The sequence below is a fragment of the Typopeltis vanoorti genome, chromosome 2, assembly GCF_054136105.1.
Source record: "Typopeltis vanoorti isolate ZY-2024b chromosome 2, IOZ_Tvanoo_1.0, whole genome shotgun sequence".
Lineage (NCBI taxonomy): Eukaryota > Metazoa > Arthropoda > Arachnida > Uropygi > Thelyphonidae > Typopeltis > Typopeltis vanoorti.
In genome coordinates this window covers 17,014,457-17,035,341 of record NC_143550.1, presented here as the reverse complement: position 1 = coordinate 17,035,341, position 20,885 = coordinate 17,014,457, and the positions used below count along the sequence as shown (strand labels likewise).

The 20,885-nt window shown below is 35.5% G+C and overlaps 1 protein-coding gene across 2 annotated transcripts in view; it reads left to right on the top strand.

The window, feature by feature from the left end:
• Positions 1-20,885, top strand: part of LOC150108851 (helicase ARIP4) — a 619,923-nt gene that overhangs the window by 408,518 nt on the left and 190,520 nt on the right. For both annotated transcript variants that reach the window (XM_090403746.1, XM_090403737.1), the window contains one exon: positions 107-285. In XM_090403746.1, the coding sequence (XP_090259872.1) occupies positions 107-285 (179 nt within the window). The remainder of the gene's footprint in view (positions 1-106; positions 286-20,885) is intronic.

The following is a 20,885-nucleotide window of genomic DNA, read 5'->3' as shown; positions in this document are numbered from 1 at the left end:
CTAAGTAAAGAATGTCTGTTTTGGTATAACCAGAATGTATAATTAATTGCATGTATCATAGTTGTTGTTTTATTTTTCTCCCTCTACTCTATCTTATCAATTATAGGATTAGATGGTAGTACATCATCACAGGATCGTGAAAAACTGATAACAGAATTTAATAAAAGCTTAGAAGTCTGTTTATTCCTTTTATCCACTCGTGCAGGCTGTCTTGGTATAAATCTCATAGGTGCTAATAGAATTGTTGTTACTGATGCTTCTTGGAATCCCTGTCACGATGCCCAAGTTAGTGCATTTTTTTTAAATAAGTTTTTTATATTAATCTTTAAAATTTGAAAATTGTCTTCACTTTTTTTACTGAATATCTTTTTTAAATACAGATTTAGAAAATTCACTATAGCATTAGTGATTATTGAATTATTATATTAATGTGATTCTGTGCCATCATAGATAATTACATTAACATTGTAGTTAAAGTGAAGAAAAAAATTACTTTCAAAACAGGTAAGATCTTACGAGATGCATATTCCCATTATAAAATTCTTTGTATTTCTTTGGGCATTTCAGTAGGAATCTCTATCATGTTGTTATGCCCAATACAGAGCGTTTTTTTTTTCTGTAGTTTTCTTCTGTTAATCTCCAAAATGCTTTGCACTAATTATGTTCTCGTAATTAACATATATGGTGTTGTAAAAATACATACATACATACATGTATGTATGTATGTATGTAATTTTGGTTTAATAACTGCATGTGACCTGCACTATTGTGTGTCCGGTTAGAGATCGATAAATGTTTTTAAAAAAATTACACTTTATTTTTTCAATTAAATTCTATTTACTAGAGACCTGATGTTTATTATAATTTCTATGGTATTTATTTAATTCATAGAATTCGTTAAATTTATAGTTATTTGTCATAAAAATATTTCACTTACAACAGTGTGGCAACCATTATTAGTTCTCGCTTCCTGAGGTTAAACAATTCCACTTGAGTAATAAAGAAATTCATGGGAGAGTGCTGATATCCAAGTAGTAACTGACACTTATGGGAGAAAATATACATCAGAGATGGGATTGATTTTAGAGCTTTGTATGACACCTTATGGCAGGAAGTAGCAAGTGTTTTTGAAAATGAATTTTTAAGCAAAAAAAATTCTATGGCTGACAGATTAATAGTGTGTTTAAATGGACAGTACCAGAAAGGGGAAACTCAATAACCATTAAAAAATAAAAGGAAAGTTTTCTTCTATCTAAAGGAAACAAGTGATACCATAAATGAATTATTATTATTATTATTCAGAAACATGTAAAGTAGCAGAAACGAAGAAGAGTCCTATTTCCAGTTACATTCTATTTGTCATCATCATCAAATTCCTGCCATTTACCCTCAAGGGGTGTACAGGATATGATAGTACTACATGAAAAAAATTACATCATTACTAACTTCCTATCTACAATTTTCCTCCAAATCAGTCTGTTACTTATCAAGACTCCAACATTATCAGATCTTATATTTCTGTCGTCTAAGGATCTTTGTACCGTATCAATCCACCTATATCTTGGTCTTCCTCTGGGTCGTTTTTCTGCCAAACTGGCAGAGAACACTTGTTTTGCTAATCTTTCTATGCCCATTCTGTTTAAGTGACCATACCACCTGAGATTAGCTCTGCTAATGCATTCCTGGATGCTGACAATGTCAAGTTCTGTCCTAATATCCTCGTTTTTAATATGATATTGCCATTGATGCCATTTGTTCATGCCATTAATCTTTCTCAGGATTCTCATATCTGCGGTCTCTAGTCTTTGGTCAAGTGTTTTACTTCTGACCCAGCTCTCAGATCCATAAGTTAAAACTGGTTTGAACACTGTCTTGTATCGAGCTAATTTAGTGTTCCGACTAATTTCTCTCTTATTCCATATGAATTTATTCAATTAACTTCCCACCATAACAGCTTTGCTGATTCTGTTGTCTATTTCTATATTTAATTTACCATCTTCAGTAAAAATCGCGCCTAAGTAGCTGAAATGTTTTACTTGTTCCACAGGTTCTCCATTCACAACACAGTTGACATTTTCAATGATTCTGCCTATTTTCATTGTCTTTGTCTTTTTTTATTGCTGACCTTCATACCATATCTATTACAACAGTTATTCAATTTAGTCAGGGAATCTTGCAGACTTGTAGCGGATTTATTTAGAAGTATAACATCATCCGCATAAAGCAAAGAGCTGACATTAACATCTCCAATTTTGATATCAGGTTTAATACCACATTCCTTCATAATGTGATCCATATAGATAATGAATAACAGAGGGGATAATGTACATCCTTGTCTCACACCAGATTTAACATTAAACCATCTTCCTGTACTTCCTTCAATTCTAACTGCTGACTCACAACTCAAATAAAGACTAAGTATTGCTTGATATAATGCCCCATTTACACCATATAACTGTAGAGTATTGAATAGCTTCTCTCTTGACACCTTGTCATATGCCTTATGCAAATCGACAAAACTTAAATGCAGATCTTTATTATATTCTGATGCTTTCTCGACTATTTGTCGTAAAGTGAAGATCTGATCCTGATAGCCTCTATTCGACCTGAATCCAGCTTGTTCTTCACCAAGCTTTTATTCCACAATTCTTCTCAACCGTTTCTCAAGTATACTTGCATAGATCTTGCCAGGAAACACTCAGTAGGGAATATACCCATCCAGTTTTATTTCCCTTTTTTTATATGGGTACTATGAGAGCTCTACTCCAATCATCGGGAATTCGTCCCTCTGTCCAGGCTTTCTGAACTATGCAGTGCAGCCACTGTAAGACTCTTATACCACCATACTTCAGCATTTCTGGTCGAATATCATCTACTCCTGCTGCCTTTCCACATTTCAGGCCTTTGATGTCTTTTTCTACTTCAAGTATGGATATGTATTCCTGACTGCATGCCTGGTCAGTGTTTTTTTTTTTTTTACTACTGTGCTGTCATCACTGTTTGTTTCATTTAGCAAATTTTCAAAGTAATTACTCCATACTTCAAGGATATCTTTTTCTCCCATTTTCATGTCACCTTTATCATTTCTAACTAATTTTACAGTTCCTCCATTTCTAAGCTTCTTCAACAACCTCCAGAATATCTTACCACCTTCTTGATATTTATTTCCAGCTACTGGAACAAATCTGAAAACAAACCCCAACTCAACATCACCAGAGTTAAAGATCGGTACTATCAACGTAAGAAGCCTGAATGGCAAAGAAATGGAGCTAGCTGAGGAATTAGATAAGTACCAGATCGACATAATAGGGGTGACTGAAACAAAAAAGACCAAAACTGGTGAGATCTTTCTGAGCAATAAATACAAAAGTTATATTCAGGCAATAACAATCAAGGAAAAGAAGGAGTAGCCATAGTATTCAACACAAAATACGAGGCTAATCTTCTTGAATGGCAGTCAGTCTCAAGTAGAGTAATGTGGGCAAATATGAGAATGGGGAACTGGACAATGAGACTTATTTGTGCCTATGGCCCCGCAGAAGGTTCTACTAAGGTAGAAGTGGAGGAATTTTTTGAGGCTTTAGAAAGAGCAACTGACACAATGAAAAAGGAAAAGTTGGTCCTTGTTGGGGATCTAAATAGTAGAGTAGGAAATGATTGCGAGACATACAAAAATATTTTGGGAAAATTTGGAGAAAAGAGCAAAGCTAATAATAATGGCAAATATCTGTTGGATTTCTGCTCAGGACATGGACTGGTTATTACTAACACCATGTTCCAACATAAAAATGTGCACAAATTCACATGGAGAGAAGAGGCTAGGAATAAGAAAAGTCTCATTGACTATGTTATTGTTGATAGTGATGTTTTCTCCCTGGTGCAGGACACCAGAGTGTACAGAGGATTTGAAATTGGAAGTGATCACTATTTAGTCTTGAGCAGGATAAAATTGAATTTCATATTGAAAAGAATAACATGTAAGAAAGTTTTAAAGCGAATAAAAGTTGAGCAGCTCTCAGATGTAAACTGGAGACTAAAATACAGAAATATTATTGAAAAGAAAATGAAAGAGTTTGAGAACAGGAATCAAACTTTGGAGATTCAGTGGCAAACTCTGAAGGAATCATTGATTGATTCTGCCAGAGAGGCATGTGGTGAGGTTGTGTGCAAAGATAAAAAAAATCAGAACTCCCTGGTGGACACAGGAAGTTAAAGAGGCAGTGAAGGAAAAGAAGAAAGCATATCAAAAGTTCCTGGCAAATAAGTCAGCTTTTACTCTTACAGAATACAGAGACAAATGTAAGAAAGCTAAACAGTGTGTAAAACTAGCTAAACAAAAGTCATGGGAGGACTTTGGCAAGAATATAGAAAATAAATATCAAGAAGGTGGCAAAATATTCTGGAGGTTGTTGAAGAAGCTTAGGAATGGAGGAAAGTGTGCTGTAAAAGGAATTAGAGAATAAAGGTGAAATGAAAACAGGAGAAAAAGATATCCTTGAAGTATGGAGTAATTACTTTGAAAAACTGCTAAATGAAACAAGCAGTGATGACAGCACAGTGATAAAAAACACTGACCAGGCATGCAGTCAGGAATACATATCCATACTTGAAGTAGAAAAAGCCATCAAAGGCTTGAAATGTGGAAAGGCAGCAGGAGTAGATGATATTCGACCAGAAATGCTGAAGTATGGTGGTATAAGAGTCTTACAGTGGCTGCACTGTATAGTTCAGACAGCCTGGACAGAGGGACGAATTCCCGATGATTGGAGTAGAGCTCTCATAGTACCCATATATAAAAAGGGAAATAAAACTGAATGTGAGAATTACAGAGGTATTTCCCTACTGAGTGTTCCTGGCAAGATCTATGCAAGTATACTTGAGAAACGGTTGAAAAGAATTGTGGAAGAAAAGCTTGGTGAAGAACAAGCTGGATTCAGGCCAAATAGAGGCTGTCAGGATCAGATCTTCACTTTACGACAAATAGTCGAGAAAGCATGGGAATATAACAAAGATCTGTATTTAAGTATTGTCGATTTGGAAAAGGCATATGACAAGGTGCCGAGAGAGAAGCTATTCAATACGCTGCAGTTATATGGTGTCAATGGGGCATTATATCAAGCAATACTTAGTCTTTATTTGAGTTGTGAGTCAGCAGTTAGAATTGAAGGAAGTACAGGAAGATGGTTTAATGTTAAATCTGGTGTGAGACAAGGATGTACATTATCCCCTCTGTTATTCATTATCTATATGGATCACATTATGAAGGAATGTGGTATTAAACCTGATATCAAAATTGGAGATGTTAATGTCAGCTCTTTGCTTTATGCGGATGATGTTATACTTGTAAATAAATTTGCTACAAGTCTGCAAGATTCTCTGACTAAATTGAATAGCTGTTGTAATAGATATGGTATGAAGGTCAGCAATAAAAAGACAAAGACAATGAAAATAGGCAGAATCATTGAAAATGTCAACTGTGTTGTGAATGGAGAACCTGTGGAACAAGTAAAACATTTCAGCTACTTAGGTGCGATTTTTACTGAAGATGGTAAATTAAATATAGAAATAGACAACAGAATCAGCAAAGCTGTTATGGTGGGAAGTTAATTGAATAAATTCATATGGAATAAGAGAGAAATTAGTCGGAACACTAAATTAGCTCGATACAAGACAGTGTTCAAACCAGTTTTAACTTATGGATCTGAGAGCTGGGTCAGAAGTAAAACACTTGACCAAAGACTAGAGACCGCAGATATGAGAATCCTGAGAAAGATTAATGGCATGAACAAATGGCATCAATGGCAATATCATATTAAAAACGAGGATATTAGGACAGAACTTGACATTGTCAGCATCCAGGAATGCATTAGCAGAGCTAATCTCAGGTGGTATGGTCACTTAAACAGAATGGGCATAGAAAGATTAGCAAAACAAGTGTTCTCTGCCAGTTTGGCAGAAAAACGACCCAGAGGAAGACCAAGATATAGGTGGATTGATACGGTACAAAGTGCCTTAGACAATAGAAATATAAGATCTGATAATGTTGGAGTCTTGACAAGTAACAGACTGATTTGGAGGAAAATTGTAGATAGGATGTTAGTAATGATGTAATTTTTTCATGTAGTACTGTCATATCCTGTACACCCCTTGAGGGTACATGGCAGGAATTTGATGATGATGATGATGATGATATTTATTTTCTATGTTCTTGCCAAAGTCCTCCCATGACTTTTGTTTAGCTAGTTTTACACAATGTTTAGCTTTCTTACATTTGCCTCTGTATTCTCTAAAAGCACGAGCTGACTTATTTACCAGGAACTTTTGATATGCTTTCTTCTTTTCCTTCACTGCCACTTTAACTTCCTGTGTCCAACATGGAGTTCTAATTTTTCTATCCTTGCAGACAACTTCACCACATGCCTCTTTAGCTGAATCAATCAGGGTTTTCTTCAAGGCTTCCCACTGAATCTCCAAGGTTTGGTTCCTGTTCTCCTGAACGAACGAGGATGGATCTGCAATTTGGGATTTAGCCGACCAAATTGTATTCATAATGGCTAAAACCACAATATAAAATGATGGTACCACATAGCAGAATTAGATGCCAGCTGGGCATTGCCCACTTAAACATGGCCCGCATTGTTTTTGCCAGGGAACCAGGGCGAACAGCAAAAAGTCAGCTACTGGAACAAATCCTGAAACACATCCCAACTGAACATCACCAGAGTTCAAGATCGATACTATCAACATAAGGCTGAATTGTAAAGAAATTGAGCTAACTGATAAATCTCTTCTCCAAATGAAAATTTGGAGAAGAGAGCAAAGCTAATAATAATGACAAATACCTGTTGGATATCTGCTCAGGAGACATGGACCAGTTATTACTGACACAATGTACCTACATAAAAATGTGCACAAATTCACATGGAGAGAAGATTCAAGGAATAAGATAAGTCTCATTGACTGGTTACTGATAGTGAGGTTTTTTCACTGGTGCAGGACACTAGAGTGTACAGAGGATTTGAAGTTGGAAGTGACCACCATTTAGTCTTGAGCACGATAAAATTGAATTTCATATTGAAAAGAAGAACATGTAAGAAAGTTTTAAAGCAAATTAAAGTTGAGCAGCTCTCAGATGTGAACTGTAGACTAAAATACACAAACATGATTGAAGAAAAAATAAAAGATTTGAGAACAGGAACCAAATCTTGGAGATTCAGTGGCAAATCCTGAAGAAAACATTGATTGATTCAGCCAGAGAGGCATGTGCAAGGATAACAAAATCAGAACTCCATGGTGGACACAAGAAGGCAAAGAGGTAGTGAAGGAAAAGAAGAAAGCATATCAAAATTTCCTGGCAAATAAGGCAGCTTGTGCTTTAGAGCAGTGCTTCTCAAACTTCTGGATGTCAGGGTCCCCCTTTGCAAAAATTCAAATATTTCACGGCCCCCTTCCAAAAAAAATCGTAATAGAGAGGTATATTATAATAATATTTATTGTATTTATATTCAATACAAAACATACACAGCGAATATTGCAAAAATCAAATGCATATATTACATTTTTTGCTTCTTACCGTTTGGTTCTGAAGATGATGCGGGCTGTTCTGGTAAAATATGAAATACTGTCCTTTTTTGAGTCTGTTTCTGCTTCTTCTGATTTTTCGTGGGGATTTTTTTATATTTTTTATCAGCCACTTATCCATCTCAGGATTAAAATTTTTAACGTAGAAGAGATCAAATAATATCACCACTTACCGATACTGGCAAACCACAGACTGATAACATGAAATTAGTGAATATTACCTGAATAAGGGATCCCCAGACCAGGAACGTTTTTCTCTTTTGTGACTTTTCTCCCTTTAAGGTAATTAAGCCTAACGCGAAACAGACAGCAAAGGCAGGTTATTAAAACTGCATATGATTGGTGCGGTATTAACAAAAGATTGCGAACCGAAAGATAAAAGCATAGCTGACAATTGAGTTGAAAGGCTAACTCTCTTCAACCGAATTCCATATGTGAAACTGCCATAACATTCATTATATATATATATCTATATTACTTAGTTTTAACACTTTTATGAATTTTAACACGTTCGGTTGAATTTTATTGCTGCCTTGGGAAATCGAACTCACACACATCTAATTAATAACAATAGTTTTTAGTTAGATACTGTGTTTGCCATGCAACTTATGGTTTTGTTTCAGTCTGTACAGCATAGTTTTTGTATGAGGGGACATGTGATTCATTAATTAGTGTGTTTTTATCCAGTTGTTTCTAATTGCACTATTTGTTGAGAAATATATTACACAGACTCCTCAAACCTTATTCACTGGCATAATAAAAGTACTTGTTTTTATTGTCTCTGCAGTATAGTGGCTGTTAGGGAGGGTGTTGTTTACCACTGCAAGCAAGTTACTATCTCCCCACATGAATTTGTTTAAGCTTTTTTTTCATGTTCGAAGTATATGCGAAACTTTTATTGGTAACAGAAAACTAGCTCGGATGACAGTGATAATATAAAACGAGTTTTGATATGTATTTAAAGTCAATATCAACAGTCCCTGATTACGAACGCGTGATGAAAGGGACAGGAAGATTTGGAACTTCCCTGGGGAGCATTCGAAGTAAATACAATTAACCACTGCTTTGAAATGAAACATATGAATAAGCATTATTTACTAATATTCATTAAGCGCCGAAATACGCAGGAAGCAAAGTTTGTGAACCAACACCAAGTGTGAATTTTTCCATTAAAATATAAAAAATAACAAAAAAGAAATAATAAATAATAAAAGTTAAATACGTTTCTTTTAAAATAAAAAAAAACTACTTAGTCTTAAAACATTTTAAATTTGTTTTCATTATTTCACGGCCCCCCTCAACAAAACCTATGGCCCACAGTTTGGGAAGCGCTGCTTTAGAGAATACAGAGACAAATGTAACAAAGCTAAACACTGTGTAAAACTAGCTAAACAAAAGTCATGGGAAGACTTTAGTAAAAACATAGAAAATAAATATCAAGGTGGCAAGATATTCTGGAGGTTGTTGAAATGGAGGAAATGGAGAAAAGAGTGCCCTAAAAGTAAGTAGAGATGATAAAGGTGAAATGAAAACAGGAGAAAAAGATATCCTTGAAGTATGGAGTAATTACTTTGAAAAACTGCTAAATGAAACAAGCAGTGATGACAGCACAGTGATAAAAAACACTCAACAGCATGCAGTCAGGAATACATATAACTACTTGAAGTAGAAAAAGCCATCAAAGGCCTGAAATGTGGAAAGGCATTAGGAGTAAATGATATTCGACCAGAAATGCTCAAGTATGGAGGTATAAATACAGTCTTAAAGTGGCTTGACAGAGGGGCGAATTCTGGATGATTGGAGTAGAACTCTCATAGTACCCATATATAAAAAAGGGAAAAAACTGAATGTGAGAATTACAGAAGTATTTCTCTACTGAGTGTTCCTGGTAAGAGTTACACAAGTATAATTAAGAAACAGTTGAGAAAGATTTTGGAAGAAAATAAGCTGGATTCAGGCCACATAGTGGCTGTCAGGATCAGATCTTCACTTTATGACAAATAGTTGAGAATTCATGTGAATATAACAAAGATGTGTTTTAAGTTTTGTCGATCTGGAAAAGGCATATGACAAGGTGCCAAGAGAGAAGCCATTCAATATGCTACAGTTATATGGTATCAGGGGGTATTATATGAAGCAATACTTAGTCTTTATTTTAGTTGTAAGTCAGCAGTTAGAATTGAAGGAAGTACAGGAAGATGGTTTAATGTTAAATCTGGTGTCAGACAAGGATGTACATTATCCCCTCTGTTATTCATTATCTATATGGATCACATTATGAAGGAAAGTGGTATTAAACCTGATATCAAAATTGTAGATATTAATGTCAGCCGTTTATTTTATGTGGACGATGTTATACTTCTAATTAAATCCGCTACAAGTCTGTAAGATTCCCTGAATAACTGTTGAAATATATATGGTATGAAGTTCAGCTATAACAAGTTCAGCAATAACAAGAAAATAGGCTGAAGCATTGAAAATATCAACTGCATTGTGAATGGAGAACCTATAGAACTAGTGAAACATTTCAGCTACATAGGCAAAATATTTAGTGAAGATGGCAAATTAAATATGGAAATAGACAACAGAATCAACAATACTGGTATGGTAGGAAGTCAACCCAATAAATTTATATGGAATAAGAGAGAAATTAGTCAAAACACTAAATTAGCTGTATACAAGACAGTGTTGAAACCAATTTTAACTTATGGATCTGAGAGCTGGGTCAGAAGTAAAACACTCGATCAAAGACTAGAGACCACAGATATGAGATTCCTGAGAAACATTAGGGGCATGAACAGATGGTATCAATGGGAATATCATATTAAAAACGAGGATATTAGGAAAGAACTTGATATTGTCAGCATCCAGGAATGCGTTAGCAGAACTAATCTCAGGTGGTATGGTCACCTAAACAGAATGGGTGAGGAACGACAGGTAACAACAGTCGTGACAGGTAATAGACTGATTTGGAGGAAAATTGTAGATTGGAAGTTAGTAATTATGTAAATTTTTCATGTACTGTCATATCCTGTACACACCTTGAGGGACATGTCAGGAATTTGATGATGATGACTTCCTAATCTAAAATTTCTAGAGCTATGACACTATTAATGCTCAGTATGGCAAAGTATGGAAGAATATATATATATGCTGAATGAAGGAATATTGCTATCTTATGGAAGTTAAAAAAATTACATTTTGAAAAAAATCATTATAAACAACTCAGCTTAAAGTACAGTTATCCATGAAAGTTTTTTTATGTTGTGAGAAACAAGATACTCAGTGTGGTAGAGTAACATTTCTGTTAATAATATCTCATTGGTAACATAATGAGATACCATTTTCTTATTATTCGGTAATAGTATGAATCAGTGTATGAATGACTAAAGTTCTATAATTATATAAAAAAATCTAAAAGATATTAATTTGGGTAATCAGAAGGCCTTGAACCCATTATAGTTTCATATTTATTAATCAGGATGTTTGTACTGTATGTGTATATATATACATACATACATACATACATATATATATATATATACATATTTGTTTGTGTTATCAAATATATATATATATATTTTTTTTTTTGTTTGTTTTTGAGTCAGTGATTTCCTGCATTCCAAAATAAAAAGGTGATTAATGTCATTGTTTCAATTGGATATGAATTCTTCTAGTTTTTTTTTTTAATGCCTGGTATAATCACATAAGAAGTGTTAACATTATTGGTGCATTTGAGAGAAATGCATCAAGGGTGTATACATAAATTGGCACAGCTGGCTGAATCGGTTCTGCCTTAGATCTTAATTTTAAATTCATAAAGGGGGAAAAAATGACTATAGGAAGCAATAGTATAATTAGTCCGGTTGCTTCTGTTAATAAATGATGAATTTTTTAAGTTAGTGAATCCAAACTTTGTAATACCTTCTTTTTCAGGTAATAGTCATGAGGACATAGCAACTTTTTTTAAATATGTAGAGAAAATTACGGGTAAAAAATTAAATAAGAATTAGAAAATTTCTATCTCTGATAAAATACTATGCAGATTCAAAACTTTCCTGAAAACATTACCCATATTAAGAGAGAGACTGATGATTTTGTAACCTTATAAACTTTGCTGATATCAGAATTCTTGTACTGAGGAGTTACACCTATTTTCATTATTATCACAGACTTTTGGATATTTTCCAAAAGATTAAATGTTCCAAATGCATGGAAAGACTTATGGGTTTGCTGTACATGTTGCTGTATTTTTAATGGTATTGATGAAAACACAGACTTATAAGAAAATAATTACTGTTTAAATATATCACCAAAATGAAGATGAAGTGCTCCACCTGATGAGAGATCCTCTCTCTCTCTCTCTCTCTCTCTCTCTCTCTCTAGAGAGAATTGGTTACTGTTTCATGAATTTAGGCCTGATGTTAGAGACAATTTTAAAGTAAAGGATTAAACATCTTGAATACTGTTGAATTAGAACAAGTTCCATCTCATCATCTAGAAGAAGAAGAATAAACCAAACATCAGAATAACTGCAGATAGGAACTATCAACATAAGCAATATTAATGTGGAGGAAATCGAACTTGACTAAAAAGTAATTGGAAAAGTACCACGTGGCTCAGGCATTACTGAGACAAAGAAGACAAAACAGGGGAGATATTACTAAATAATAAGTATAGGATGTTGTTTTCAGGTAATAATGATCATGGAAAGGAAGAAGTAGCAATAGCATTCAATACCATACATGAAGATAAACTTCTTGATTAGAAGGCAGTTTCAAGTTGACTTATGTAGGCAGACTTCATAATGGGAAGATGGAAAATGAACTTATTTGTACCTATGGCCCCACAGATTAAAGAAGAAGTGGGGGAATATTTTGATTCATCAGAACAGGCAGCTGACATAAATAAAATGAAAAAAAAAGTGGTCCTTGTTAGGGATTTGAGCAGCACAGTAAGAAATGAATCCCACCAGGCATATAGAAGCATTTCGGGAAAATTTGGAGAAAAGGGCAAAGTTAATAATAATGGCAGGTATTTACTGGACTTCTGCTCAGTACATGGACTAGTCATTACTAACACCATGTTCCAACATAAAGATGTGCACAAGTTCAGTGTGCACATGTGCACATGAAGAGAAGACAGAAGAAATAAGAAAAACTTCATTGACTACATCATTGTTGATAGTGATATCAACATACTGGTTCAGGATACAAGAGTGTACAGAGGATTTGAAATTGGAAGTGACTATTATTTAGTACTAAGGATGATAAAAATGGATATCACATTGAAAAGAAGAGTATGTAAAAAAGTTTTAAAAAGAATTAAAGTTGAGCAGCTTTTAGGAGTAAATTGTAAACTCGACTATACAAACATTATTGAAGAAAATATTAAACAAATTGAAAACAAGTACTAAACCTTGGAGTCTCAGTGGCAAACTCTGAAGAAGACATTGATTGATTCAGCTGGAGAGGTATGTGGTGAAGTCGTCTGCAAGGATAGAGAAATAAGAACACCATGGTGGACATGAGAAGTTACAGAAACAGTCCTGGAAAAGAAGAAAGTATACCAAAAGTTCCTAACAAATAAGTTGACAGATGACCTAAAAGAATACAGAGAAAAATATAAGAGACAAAAGTCATGGGAAGATTTTGGTAAGAATGTAGAAAATAAATATCAGGAAGGTGGCAAATATTCTGGAGGCTGCAGAAAAAGCTTAGAAATGGAGGAAAGAGTACTGTAACAAGAATCATAGATGAAAAAGGTAACATGAAAACTGAAGATAATGATAACCTAGATGTCTGGAGTAATTACTTTGAAAGACTGTTAAACAAACCAAGCAGTGACAGAACCATACTAGAAAATTTTCAAGAGGAATACATATAGTACTTGAGGTAGAAAAAAAGCTACCAAAAGCTTGAAATGTGGAAAGGCAACTGGTGCAGATGATATTTGATGAAAAATGCTTAAGTTTGAAGGTATATAAGTTTTGCAGTGGCTGCACTGCATAATTCAGAGGGCCTGGTCAGAAGGTCAAATTCCCTAAGAATTGGAGCAGAGCTCTCATAGTACCCATCTATTAAAAAAAAAAAAAGTGAATAAAGATGAATGTGAGAATTCATCATGCAGATGATGTTGTACTCCTAAACACATCTAGTGCAAATCTCCAGGATTCTCGAACTAAATTGAACAGCAGCTGTGACAAATATGGGATGAAAATCAGAAATAAAAAGACCAAAACTATGAAAATAAGCAGGATCATGGGAAACATCAGTTGCATTCTGAATGGAAATCCTGTAGAACAAGTAAAGTATTTCAGCTATTTAGGCACAATTTTTAGTGAAGATGGTAGGATCTGGAAGTAGACTACAGAATAAGCAATGCTGGTATGCTGGGTAATCAGCTGACTAAATCTGTATGGAATAAGAGAGAAATTAGTCAAACTAGCAGAATGCAAGACATTGTTCCAACTTGTGTTAGAAATAAAGCACTTGATCAAAGACTAGACCACAGATATGAGGGTTCTGAGAAAAATTGGGAGTTAACTGATGGCATCAATGGCAGAATCATATGAAAATATCAGAAAGGAAGTTGACATTATTAGCATTCAAGAATGTGTCAGCAGAACTTATCTAAGGTGGCGTGGTCACTTAAATAGAATGGATGAAGAAAGGTTTTCAAAACAGGTGTTTGATGCTAATATGGCAGGAAAGAGATCCAGAGGAAGACCAAGCCCTACGTGAATTGATTCAGTTAGAAGTTCGTTAGAAGCGTGAAATGTTAGAGATAACATTAGTGGATTTTTCACAAATAATATATTGATTTGGAAGAAAATTGTTGATAGGAGATTAATAATAATGTAAACTTATTAATGTAGTGCTGTCTTAGCAACCTGAACAGCCTTAGGGATATATATCAGGGGTACACATCATCATCATCCTGATCGATGATGATGATGAATAGGGTTATCAGTTTGTTAGAGAGAGAGAGAGAGCAGAATTAAAGTCATATTTCATCCCACACACTAAACAGATATCATTTATTACTAAATCATTTAAGGAATTGACAACATATATCTATCTATCTCAATGGCTTTAACAGGCCTTTAAGGCCCACAACCTTCCAAGCATGCTTGGATTTCGTAACCGAAATACGAGGATAGAATGGTCACTCCTATGCCTCAAGGTATTCTTGGCTGTATCCCTGTGTGTTCAAGGGGCCGGTTTGCCTGCTTGCGGGATGAAAAACACCAGATAAACTGGCGGAAAAAACCCTACTGCCCGCGCCCAAGACCGGCTAACTTGGCTATGACTGAGGAAGATCCTTCAGCTCCTCACGTCTCCGACGGGAATCGAACCTAGGACACTCCTTCCCCAGGCATATGGTTGCGAAGCGCAAAGCCACTAGGCTAACCGCGCGGACAACATATATAAGAATATAAATTAAATAACACTTTAATAAATATTTCAGATATTTCGGCAACGTCACGTTGCCATCTTCAAAAGGAACTTACAAAAAAGGCATGTGCATGTAGGTACTACAACACAGTAACTGAGAATGAAGTGAGGAAGCTATTGTTCTCCTAAAAGTCCTGATTGTTTGGCCATTGGGCTGAAGGTCTGCTGATGTAAACCTCCCAAATTTGGGGCAGTCTCATGCAACGAAATTTGTTGAGGTTTGGAGAGTTTCTTAGGGCTGAGGCTGATTCCATGAATAGTCTTTCGAATTTGAACTTGCTACAGTGTATTATTGTAGATTTCTTCCACCGTATTCTGTAGCATGTATCCAGAGCATGGTCTGCAAGACCCGAGTGGCTGTACTTGTGAAACCGGATGTAGTCCTTTTGTTCCGAAATTCTGATATTTGCTGTCCTGCCTGTTTGGTCAAAGTAAGACAGTTTACAGCTGCAAGGGTCCTGGTATACACCAAGTAGGTCTAGAGGAAGTAGTTGGTCTTTAGTGGAGCGGATAAGGGATTTCAATTTTCTGTATGGTCTGTAACAAGAAGTTAAGTCATGTGTTTTTAGGATTTTTGTAATTTTTTCAGTGGTGCCTAGGATATAGGGAATGGTGATGGATTTAGAGTAATCCTTGTTGTGGATGGGAGGGGTTGTGGGTTTCAATATTTTTTGGATTTTTTTTGAGGGGTAGCCATTGGCTGAGAAAGTATTGAGGATGTGATTTAGTTCAGTGTTTAGGGCCATGTCGTTAGAACAGATTAGTTTAGCCCTGTTGTATAGTGTTTTCACCACTCCATATTGTTGTGGGGGGAGGGGGAGGGAATTGTTGGTGAATGTACCTGCCTGTATGGGTGGGTTTTCTATAAACTGAGAAAACCAAGGTTCCATCAGGCTGGCGGGAGACTAATATGTCTAGGAAAGGGAGGCTGTTGTTTTCTTATTTTTCCAGGGTCAACTTGATTCTGGGGTGTTGGTTGCTTAAGTGTGTTAAGAAGGAGAGGAGTGTATCAGAGCCATGTGGCCAAATAGCAAACACATCATCAACGTAGTGAAGCCATATGGTTGGTTTTTGTGGGGCAGAGGCTAAGGCTTTTTCTTCAAAGGTTTCCATAAAGAAATTGGCCAAGGGTGGGGAGAGTGGTGAACCCATGACTGTCCCCTCTATTTGTTTGTAGAATTTTCCCTGCCAAACGAAATAGCCTGAGTTCATTGTAAACTGAAATAAGGCTGAGATATCGGGAGAAGATTTAACTTGGATTAGCTCTAAAGTTTCCTTGAGTGGGACATTTGTGAATAAAGAGGAGACGTCAAAGCTGACCATTATGTCAGTACGTTGGAGTGTAAAGTTTTCTATGCTGGCTTTGAAATGGGCTGAGGTTTTTATGTGTGATGGTGTGTTGCCAGTATAGTGTGTGAGCTCTTTGGCCAAATGTTTAGCTAATTTGTATGTGGGGGAATCAATGCCATCCACTATGGGACGTAATGGCACATTTTCTTTATGTATTTTTGGGAGTCCATAAATACAGGGGGGGGGGTTGAGTTAAATGGTTTTAATCTGTTAATAACTTCTACAGGCCAAGAAGTGACCTTCTTAAGGAGCCTATGAAGTTTTCTGATTTGTGAGTTATTGAAATTGTATTCGATGGGGAGGTAAGTAGCCCGATCTAATAGAAGAGCTTTAAGCTTACCTGTGTAGTCCGTTTGGTTAAGTACTACAATTGCATTTCCCTTATCCGCTTTGGTGATAACTATTTCTTTATTATTCCTCATTTCCTGCAGAGCTTTTTACTCCTTATTCGATGTAGTACAACACTGAGCAACTCATAGCAAATGTGGACCAAGCTAACATCATTATCTCAGTATCTCCCATAATGCAAAACACATCTCTTTGCAGATATGTATAATGTTATGCATTAAGGGAAGGGTCACTACCCAGACTAGTTTAGACTTTTATTGATGTCTCTTCAGTGGGAGCCAGGCCCAGAAGTGGAGATACTTACTCCTTATTCGATGTAGTACAACACTGGGCAACTCATAGCAAATGTGGACCAAGCTAACATCATTATCTCAGTATCTCCCATAATGCAAAACACATCTCCTTGCAGATATGTATAATGTTATGCATTAAGGGAAGGATCACTACCCAGACTAGTTTTGACTTTTATTGATGTCTCTTCAGTGGGAGCCAGGCCCAGAAGTGGAGATACCAGGCAGAAGCATCAGTGAGGTCATCTTTACCTATAGGAGTTGCCAAAAGGTGTGCCACCTTTTTATTAAATTACTCTGGATTTAAAGAAAGAGAAAGACACTTGCATAAAGGATTAAATTTAGTTTAATCCTTTATACAAGTGTGAGCAAACAAAGTTTGCACCTGAAAATATCTTCAGGACTGGGGTAAGGTAGTACAACACCGGGCAACTCGTAGCAAAGGTGGATCAAGCTATCCTATCGGCCCTTCCTTTAATGCATAACATTATACATATCTGCAAGGAGATGTGTTTTGCATTATGGGAGATACTGAGATAGCAGTGATGTTAGCTTGGTCCACCTTTGCTACAAGTTGCCTGGTGTTGTACTACCTTACCCCAGTCCTGAAGATAATTCCAGGTGCAGACTTTGTTTGCTCACACTTGGATAAAGGATTAAACTAAATTTATTATAGTCTAACCAAGTGAAAAATAAATGTTCAATATCAAAAAAAATTTTATCTTAAAAGAAACGTATTATTTTTTTTTATTATTTATTATTTCTTTATTGTTCTTTTTTATATTTTAATGGACAAAATCACACATTTGTGTTGGTTTTCAAATTTTGCTTCTTGCATATTTTGGCGATTAATGAATATTAGTAAATATATGCTTATTCATATAAGTTTCATTTCAAAGGTATTGATAAGAAACAAAAAATATTACAAATCTAAAATCTTGAATATAAATACAATAAAGATATTAATAATATATGTCTATATTATTAGGTAGGAGTCTGGTTCATGATAAGTAAATACAATGAATACTTGAAAAAAGATAATTTAATGAAGAAAACATTCATTTTTTACGATGTCAATGGGCAACTTGGCATTGACCAGCTTGTTATTAACCATTGATTTTCCTTGACCAGCTTGTCAATGTTGGAAATCGCTAAGCACAGAGTATTCTCGAGATGTTGGTTCATAATCTGAGTTCTTTTCTTGGACTTCATATGCTTCATTCTGGAGAAGAACCGCTCACATAAGTATGTGCTTCCTAACAAAACACACATCTTCAAAGCATGCTGGCAAAGATTAGGGAATGTGTCCTCAGAGGTGTAGTCTTTGTAAAATTTAAGCAAGGGCACATTAAATAATTTTTCTCTCAAAGAAGAGTTGTTTTGGAGTTCAAGCAGCTCCATTTGTACTGAGCCTGGCATTTTGGCAGCATTGACACTGAATGTCATTGAAAATAAATCTAAAGAAGAGACTGTTGGTTATGAAAATCACTAAATCTCTCTTCAAACTCACTTCGCAACAAGGCTAATTTTGTAGGTATTCATCAAGAGACGAACAGTTGGACTCGGCGAGAATCGGGAAATAAGTTGTCTTTTTTGCGAGTTGTCCCTCCCAAAGTTTGAGCTTGGCTACAAAAGCTTTGATGCGATCAAACAGAGTGTACACTAGTTGATCTTGGGTTGTAGCTGCATATTTAGGTCATTCATATGCAACAAGATGTCAGTCACAAAGGCAAAGTCTGTCATCCACTCTGGATCGTTAAATTCTGCAATTGGATTCCCCTTGGTTTGCATGAACTGCTGTATTTCGCTCCTTAAGTCAAAGACTTTTAAGAACCCTCTGCTCAACCAGCGCACATCACTATAATACACCACATCGCCGTGATCTGCTTCGCACTCTTGGGTCAAAAACTCTTGGAATTAACGACGATTCAATCCTCTTGCCCTAATAATGTTGACTACAGTCACAATAACTTTCATGACTTCTCAAATCCAATAGTTTTCGCTCACAAATTCTCCTGGTGGATTAAACAGTGGTAATGGACGAATTCTTTTCCTTCTAGTTCCGGTTCTTTCCGTAGCAGCGCAATAAACCCGTCGTTCTTTCCCATCATAGCAGGGGCACCATCAGTTACCACGCCCTCGAGGTTGGTTAAGCTGAGGTTGAAACGCTGGAGTGTTTTCTTGGCAGCTTCAAGAATATCAGTTCCTTTCATCATTCCCTTGATAGGTATGAGTGCTAGCAGTTCTTCTGTCACATTGAATTGTTGATCAATGCCATGGACAACGATAGCCAGTTGTGCTGTATGACCTAAATTCAAACGACCGTTTTTTTAAAGTTCCTTCAATGTCGTTGGCAAGTTCTTCGACACGTCGTGCTACAGTTACCCCAGACAAACTCGGTTTTTTAAAACTTCCTTATTATTTGGGCACAGAATATCCCCAGCAGCGATGAGACTCTTTCACAAACTCTCCGTATATGATTGTTCTTGATTTAATCTTATTTGTGTTTGATTATTTTCATCTATACTTATGATATCTTTTAGGATATTATTTGGTATTTGTCTTTCTTTTAACTTTGTCTTTTAACTTTTCTTTTAACTTTATTGACACTGAAAAAGCTTTCGACAACAAAAAGATACGAGAGGGGGCACCACTAGTTTCTTCTATTTTCGAAAAGTTCGGTTTCTTTTTGGACATAGGGTGTATATCGTCTTCATTGCTGAGATCACTAAGACAGAGTTGTTTATCATTGGCTGTTAGCATTGTGCTGAATCCATCTTCAACCATCCTGAAAATATAGTCTAGGGTTATTATATAGAGGAACCAAGGTATTTCCTTGTAGAATCCTGTCGTTATAGGAAATTTTTTTGTGAATTCTCTATTGACAAGAACATGGGCATGAAAATCTTGATAAGGTGCTGCAGTTGCATCATTAATGTTTTTGCGAATACAATAATGATAAAGAATACTAAACATGTTAATTCTACTAATGGAATCAAATGCCTTTGTGAAGTCTATGAAAATGAGAATAAGATGAATATTCTTGTCTTTGGAGCTTTCCAATAATCTTCTTACACTGTGAGACAGGACATACAGACTCATATTTAAAAAAAAAACCCAAAGCATTTTGTAAATTAACTTTCAAATATTCAAATTTCCCCATCATATATATTAGCCAGTTTAGATGTAGTTTCATTACTTACCAATGATTTCGAAGAATCAATAGATATACTTGAAAACCAGTTTCCTCCAGGCATCACACATCTCTTCCAACATTGCCTAAAATCTTCATTCTTCACTTGGAAAGGAAACTTTTACTACCAAATTTTACTTGCAATGGGCTCACCCATATTGCCAACCTATAAATGGGAAAATATGAAGAATCAGTGACCTTAAAACCATATGTGTGGTGAAAATATGTGGATGACATTTTTATCATCTGGAAACACACCCAGAAAGACATATTTTCTGAATAATCAACACCAAAAATAAAATTCACAGAAGTAAGAAAGAATGGAAAATGACCATTACTAGACATCCTTGTCAACAAAACATCACTTGAGGATTATCATTAGAAGTTTATAGGAAAGAAAGATACATAGCCAGGTACCTACAAGCAAGCTCCTTCCATCACCCTGAACAAAAATTAGGTATAATCAAAACCTTGAAAAATAGAGCTTTAAATTTACTAAAAAATGATGACTTCAAATCAGAACAAGTACTTCAACTCCTATTTCATCAATTCCTCAAAAATGGATAATCAAAAAAAAAAAAGGTACTAAAGAAAATTTTTTTTTTTTCTTATAAACTCAGAATGATATTCAAACCATTCAACACCTTATGAAGCTTTCTATGCCCC